We start from the raw sequence: 7,024 nt of genomic DNA on the forward strand, positions 1-7,024 counted from the left end.
AAAATTTGAACATGTTTATAAGTTTTTTTAAAATTTTATTTTTTAATTTGGTAAGCCAAACAGGTAAACCAATCAAATTTAATATAAATCTAAAATTTTTAACTTTTTTTTCGTAAGATATTGGTTGACAATTTGGGGAATATGAGTAAAGAAAACCACGGTGGCAATCCAATCTAAACACGTCGGAAAAAAGTGGGCAATGTCAACGGTCAACCATATCTAATTGTTTCTATTAATAAAAAAAAAAAAAAGGAAAAGAAAAATCCATTTGTAATGCCTTGGAGAATAAAAGCCCCACCCCAATTCAAAAAGAAACCCCTTCAGTTTTCAGAGCCAAAACAGAAATTGTGACTTGCAGAGGAAGAAGAACACGAAACCCTAGATTACGAATCGAGTCGACAGGGAGGAGTTCAGATATAGAGAGAATCGTACCGGAATATTGGAGATGAAGCTTGTTTGGTCCCCTGATACGGCTTCCAAAGCCTACATCGACACCGTCCAATCTGTAAGAAATCTCCTTTGATTTCAAATTTCTGTTTCGTTTTTTTTTTTTTTTTGCGTGTTTATGATTGATGTTTTTCAGTTGTGTGTGAACTGTGAAGTGCGATCTCCATACAGAATCCGGCGTTGCGGAATTGATTTCGGCGATGGCGGCCGGACGGAACGCTCAATTCATCGTCGAGACGTGGTCGAGCGGCGGAGCGATTGCAACGAGTATTGGACTGGCGGTTGCTCGCCGGCACACCGGAGGGAGACACGTGTGTGTGGTGCCGGACGAGAGATCGCGAGGAGAATATTGGAGAGCGATGGAGAGAGCGGGATTGGCGCCGGAAGTGATCGTGAGAGAGCCGGAGGAGGTGATGGGAGGACTGGTAGGGATAGATTTTCTGGTGGTGAATAGTGAGAGGAGGAATTTCAGTCGAGTTCTGAAAATGGCGAATCTGAGTTCCAGAGGAGCGGTTTTGATATGCAAGAACGCGAACTCGAGAAGCGATTCGAGTTTCAGATGGAGTAATGTTACCAATAACGGAACGCGGCGGCTGATTCGATCAGCGTTTTTGCCGGTGGGGCAGGGATTGGATATTGCATACGTGGCGGCGGAAGGAAGGAATTCAGGTTCCGGCGAGGGGAAGGGGAAATGGATCAAGCAGGTTGATCGACGATCAGGGGAGGAGTTTGTGATTCGGAAGTGATTTCTGTTCCGTCAAGCAAAGCGCTGTCGTTTTAGTTTTATACAGTTTTGTCCGTTTCTTAATCGTACTTATCAGATTGAGTGACAAATATATTGATTTTTTGTCTCGTTTTTGAGATGAACAGATTGTTGTTTTAAATTTTCTTACAAACAAGATGAGACAAAGTGAGTATGCGCATTCAATTTTTGGTTGCATCTTTTGTAATAATACATGAACAAATGAAATTCAGACCTTCACAAAATGGAAAGATGGATGTTTTTTCCTCTAACCATAATTCCATTGGTTATCACTTCCTTGCACCAGTGGAATTAGGTCAGATTTTAACTATATTAGCTAAATAAGCGCTGAGTGATTTTTTTTAGGAAAGAAGTCTAGTTGTTACATTTAAGTTATATAGGATGTGTACTAACATAACATTAAATTTAGAACCATATCCATCACGAAGTTTTTAATGGGTGTATTGTCTAGACGAACACTCGAATGTATAGTAGTAGTGACTAGCTAGAGTAGTACTAAATGCAACATTAAACCAATAAGTGCATCGTTGTTACATTGATAACCTCAACTTGATTATTGAATGTTTGGACGATAAGACCTATACCTTTGTTAACCAACCAATCATTGTTGAAGGTTTAAACCATTAAGCACTAGTTTAAGCTTGATGCTAGGCTTGACCACATTAGCCCCTAAACTTACTGCGCATATCCTTATTGAATTTTGTGTTTGCCCAATTTTCCGTGATTTGTCGTTCTCGAATGTCATGGTCAATCAAAATTAAGGTAAAAGGGTTACGCACATGATTTTTGATGATTTATTGTTAATTGAGGTCGTGTAACTTTAAAATTTTTAAAAATATATATATATATATAATTTTTTATATCTAAACTTGATACGAGTAACTATTTCTAAATTTGTTGAGTGGTATAAATTTGCCTTCCAAACTTAAAAGAATTTAATTTTTTTGACCTTTTTGCGAGTAATTTAGCAAAAAATAGATCGATAAATACCACGTTACGTATTAAAAAAATGTTTACAACATTGTTAGAATTTTGGATTATTTTATAGTTCAAAAATTAAATTTCAGGCTCCTAATTAATTATTCACGTCAACTCAACAATCTCCGTCTTTTATCTTTTCTCCCTTTGACATGCACATGGAGGAAAACCGCGGGCGCAGCCCCGGCCATCCGTCACTGACTTACAAGATGAGACTGAACATAATAATAATAATAAATATAATCATAATAATCTGCAAAAGCTTGGTAGTCGAACAAGATTTGAATAGAAGGGCCACCTGCTAATTTAGAACAAAAGGTTCCCATAATATGACTCATTTTCCAAGGGGTCGAAGTTTCTATAAAGGGAGCCTTCTGAAAGTATTTCTGAGACCTTATGGGGTGGGCAGATATGATGCAGATGCACCAACATACACGCTACATATCCAAACTAAGTCGGTTTTCATACAAACAAATATATACAGAAGAAAAAAGAGTTTACATTGTGCTAAAACTGGATACAGAGCTAAAATTTGTGCATCATTCGGCAAACAAATGGCTTTTCCAACTAATATTATACAGTGCACCACCTGAAGAAGGCCATTCTTTATGATTTGTTTGTTAGAAATTTAAACCGACCTGTCATTCATTCAATTTAAGGATCAAGGTGACATCCTCTGGGCTCAGGCTCTCTCCCCTCGATACAATTCACTTTGTATCAAACAATGAAAGCTTGCAGGTTTACTGTGAGATTGATTTTACAATTCCTGAAGTAGATTCGTGTCTGACCTCATTGGATATTCAAGGCCTTGGAGATTAGGCATCCGCTTTAAGTCATCTTGAGAATATGCAGGGATAAACCAGTACTTCTTATCCATTCCAAAAACCTGATTCACGAATGAATTTAGTGTCACATGCAAAAGAACTCCAGCATATAAATAATTGATGCAATGAATCCAAAGTTGTCCCATGGCACAAGCCATCCATTTTTAATTTCACAATTTGGAATTTTGGGTAGTTTTCCCAATTTGAGATCAGTTTTTAAGAATTTATTTTCTCAGATATTGGAATTGTAGAGATTACTACAAAACCTTGAGACTCTGGAGGATATTATTGATATAAATCTTCGCGGATGATGAATATTCTAGTTCGTTATAATAAAATATGTGATAATGTTACATTTGACTAGCTCAATCAAATTACTAGACAACTTCAATCGATAGGATTAAAGCCACAGCCAATGTAATTTGCTTGCACTCACTCTTACAAACAGGAAAGGGAGCAGTGAAATAGTGTCGGTCGGTTGTCATGAATATAAGATATGGATGTGGTTGGGAACAACATGTCATTTTGGAATACAGACAAATTTAAATCTATCTTGGGGAAGATGGGAAGTAAGGGAGTTCTGTAAGCTGAGAGCAGTGGGGTACTAACTAGAGGAAGAAACTTTGGTAGAGAGAGAGTATCAAACCTCGGGAAACTTGGGTAGGTTGTAACTAAATAAGGACATCAATAAGAAAATAAACGTCTAGCTGTGGGGCAACAACAGATAACTATACCATCAATAATTGAATGTTCGCAAGGAAGAAGCCAATACGTTGAGAAGAAGATACCTGCTCAAAGTTTTTTCTGCGACCAAGATCAAAATGCCACTTCGGGGTGGTTTTCTTCTCATATGCCTGACAACGGTGAATCAAATATCCCATAAACCAATTCAGCCCCTTTTAAATGTTTAAAAGCAATACAAACACAGTACTACTTCTAGGAGGAATTACCTCTATTGTCGTGGTATTGGCTGCTACAAGTGATATGTGCAATATCAGAAAACCCATAACACTCAGAGAAAATGTCAAATTCAGAACTGTAAGGAACGAGCAACTAAAATTAGAGATAAATGTCGAAATATCTTTAACTATTGAACGAAATTGTCACTTGTGCACTTACTAAATGTTACAAAAATTGCTGCAAGGCTGCCTGGTGTTCCAGTTATATCACCATCGGAGAAAAAAGCTAAGAAGTATGGCAATAATGACAAAGTAACAAGGGATGTTTCAAGAAATGTGTAAAACTGCATGAAAATCAACAAAATGTGATGATTAGTGGAACTTCTGCATACCTTCGTTAGCCAAGCACTTAAGTGATGAAACAAAATCTTAATCGGACATAACAAGTACCAAAAGAAAAGGCAATTATATTCTCAACTGCTCGAGGGAAAAAATATTTTCTCCTTGCACAAATGATGGAAACAAACAAGCAATATGATTTAATAAACTCAATGCAATGATGCTGCCATGGCACCATAACAAAACATCTCTATAGCAGAATTAGAATATCTATGATTGCAGGTTATATCAGCTGACAAATTGCCAAAGAACCAGAATCTACTCATGATTATACAAGTAACATCGTTTATTTCCTGAATGGATACTATAGATATCATAGGGGACCATCCATCCCGAGAACCATGAAGATAGAGAACTGGAGTTCAGAAGGAAATACTCTGGTTGTGCTTACCAAAAATAGCAGGAAATGCTTGTAGTTCTTTGCTCCAACACAATTGACGACCCACACACAATGATGGTCCATTTTCAATACACACCTTCCACCTACCAAAGGAGGCATAATCAGTATTTATATATTGTTTATCAACTAGGACCACAGTAAACTCCTACAGGAAATAAAAAGTAGGAAATGATCTAGAGCTTACAAACAGAACAATGATGGCAACGAGGCGGTTTAAACTGGTTGCACTTGCGACAAAACCGTATTTTTCGATTAGCAGAATCACTTGGCACGGTTCCTTGTTCTGGCCCTGCACCTGGACCATTGTTGTATTCTGATGCCATTAATGGATCTGCATCCCCTTTCTCTTCATCCGACTCAGGTCTCCAATGAGGTGGAACACACCCCGGATTTGTTAGTACAACAGAAAAGTAGCTCCATAGTAACATCACCAACTGCATAAACAGATTGGTAAATTGAAGGTTTGAAGCTATATGAATGTGCATATGCTATTCTAAAGATGAACACACAAATATGACAACGTATCATTTCAAATTCAGAATACGGCTAGTACTTATTTTCTTTTTATTTATTCTGGCCCAAAGTACTGTTGTTTTCTCAACCAACCAAAAAGAAGAATCTCAGAGATGCTCTATTCTATCATAACGCTCTTCCACTAGCTAATAAATTCGTGTCAGTAGAAATAAAGGAAAAACCAAACGATGGTCACCTAGAGCAATTAACGGATGTAGAAGGTGATCTTAAGTTTATATTTTCAAGAAAACTGAAGATTGCCTCATATTTTGAACTCTAAGCCCCACAACTTTTATTACACAATAAGACATAACTTTCTGCACTACAATGTTAAATTTTCCACAATTTTACATTTTCTAAGCAATTCCTCTTAAGCTAAGTCGAAATTCAAGTTCCAGGAATCATTCCGGAAAAAAGGAAAAAGAATATCAGGAAGTCCTGAGGATCCCAGGAAGCTAAATTGTCGAAGGTCAAACCAACAGTTCGCCAAGTGCACAATATGTGTAATTGCAGCTAAAAGAGGAAAATATATTACCAAAGAATGAAACAAGAGCAAGACTAGGAGAGCTGTAAGCGAATTGAGGCCTCCGCGAAAGAGAGCCGGACCATAGTTGACGACGACCAAAGCGTAATAGGAGAGACCGACTATACCTAGAACTAAGAAGATCATGATGGAACCCAAAGCACGCAGCGCCGTGCAGAATTTGAATACATTCCAAGACATGGCTGCTCCTGAATCCTGATCTCGCAAAGCGAAGCGATGAAAATCACGAACGGCCTGCGAAATCGGTATCAAAAAGCAGCCGCGAAGGTGTGGTTTCAGAGCCGATTGGGAAATATGTTGGGGTTAATTGGGGGAGGATGAAGAATTGAAAAGGGAAGAAAGAAATTGAAAAAGGAAATGCCGACCAGTGGTATCAACGAACGGCGGAGGACTAATTCGAGAAGAAGAAAGCGCCCCTAAAACAAAATTATGAAGATAATTCCGATTAAGCGTTTTTTGGACGAAAATAACAAACCGCGTGCGTTTGGACAGAATCAACGCCAGAAGAAAAGTATCAACATTTCTCATCTCGAGTCCCATATCAAATTCAGGTAAATTTTAATTTTTGCAACAAATTTATCACACCCTAAAATAATTTATAAATAATACTATTTTTTTTTCTCTCTCTCTTGTATGGTAAATTTGGGAAGTATTTAATAAGTTTTAAATTTTTGTATGTATTAGTTATTAAAAAAAGCTTCTAAAATTATCTATCTATTAGATATATTGAATTGCTCATGCGATTGCATTTAATTTTTTTTTTTTAGTAAACCCCACAATTAAAAATTTAATGATTTATTAGAAAGTTTTATATCTAATGCAAAATGTTTGTTAGTCCAAGATCTATAGACAAACTTTAAAGAAAAATTTTGTAATTTAATTTGATTTTTTCTCTATCACATCATTAAGATAATATTTGTGTGACAACGTAATCTATACTGTAGATATATCTCTTTCAAATATATATACATAAACTATGCTAAATGGATGTTACCATATTCTTAATTAAAAATATATAACTAATCAATTGATGTCATAATGCCAATTACATCACTAATATACACGTTATTGAATCGTGTTATTTTCACAAAAATATTTTATTATACAAATAATGTTTGAAGATATAACCTGATTACTTACCAAAAAAAAAAAAAATATATGTGAGCCGCCCCAAGGGTGGAAGAATTAAATTTCACCCTGATTACTTACCAAAAAAAAAAAAAAAAAAAAAATTATTTCTGGTGCAGAGGGAGGGCG

The 7,024-nt window shown here is 36.4% G+C and overlaps 2 protein-coding genes across 4 annotated transcripts; one reads left to right on the top strand and one right to left on the bottom strand.

The window, feature by feature from the left end:
- Positions 1–135: 135 nt before the first annotated feature.
- LOC111491663 lies at positions 136–1,385 on the top strand. Of its 3 annotated transcripts, none has more exons than XR_002719731.1 (2): positions 136–505; positions 584–696. XR_002719731.1 is itself a non-coding variant. In XM_023140671.1 (2 exons), exon 2 carries the CDS (start codon positions 648–650, stop codon positions 1,191–1,193), a length of 546 nt encoding a protein of 181 aa, XP_022996439.1. In that variant the 5' UTR covers positions 186–505; positions 619–647; the 3' UTR covers positions 1,194–1,385. The 3 variants fall into 3 exon arrangements, 2 of the variants coding, with proteins under 2 accessions (XP_022996439.1, XP_022996438.1); XM_023140671.1 differs by having other exon boundaries at positions 186–505; positions 619–1,385; XM_023140670.1 differs by having other exon boundaries at positions 199–505; positions 603–1,385.
- A 1,112-nt stretch (positions 1,386–2,497) lies between these two features.
- Positions 2,498–6,320, bottom strand: LOC111491137 (probable protein S-acyltransferase 14). Its single transcript, XM_023139905.1, has 8 exons — positions 6,133–6,320; positions 5,759–6,001; positions 4,895–5,144; positions 4,702–4,793; positions 4,132–4,255; positions 3,963–4,048; positions 3,801–3,866; positions 2,498–3,074 (listed from the first exon to the last, which is right to left on the bottom strand). The coding sequence occupies exons 2-8, from the start codon at positions 5,945–5,947 to the stop codon at positions 2,946–2,948; spliced, it is 936 nt and encodes a 311-aa protein (XP_022995673.1). The 5' UTR covers positions 5,948–6,001; positions 6,133–6,320; the 3' UTR covers positions 2,498–2,945.
- Positions 6,321–7,024: the final 704 nt, after the last annotated feature.

The sequence above is a fragment of the Cucurbita maxima genome, unplaced genomic scaffold (genome assembly GCF_002738345.1).
Source record: "Cucurbita maxima cultivar Rimu unplaced genomic scaffold, Cmax_1.0 Cma_Scf00016, whole genome shotgun sequence".
Lineage (NCBI taxonomy): Eukaryota > Viridiplantae > Streptophyta > Magnoliopsida > Cucurbitales > Cucurbitaceae > Cucurbita > Cucurbita maxima.

Excerpts from the sequence above, each read along its gene's own strand:
- LOC111491663 (XM_023140670.1), top strand. The coding sequence starts at position 446 with ATGAAGCTTGTTTGGTCCCCTGATACGGCTTCCAAAGCCTACATCGAC. Across the intron at positions 506-602 it reads ACATCGACACCGTCCAATCT|TGCGATCTCCATACAGAATC; the intron begins GTAAGAAATCTC and ends TGAACTGTGAAG.
- LOC111491137 (XM_023139905.1), bottom strand. The coding sequence starts at position 5,947 with ATGTCTTGGAATGTATTCAAATTCTGCACGGCGCTGCGTGCTTTGGGT. Across the intron at positions 4,794-4,894 it reads TTGCCATCATTGTTCTGTTT|GTGGAAGGTGTGTATTGAAA; the intron begins GTAAGCTCTAGA and ends CTCCTTTGGTAG. Across the intron at positions 3,075-3,800 it reads GCAGAAAAAACTTTGAGCAG|GTTTTTGGAATGGATAAGAA; the intron begins GTATCTTCTTCT and ends TTCGTGAATCAG.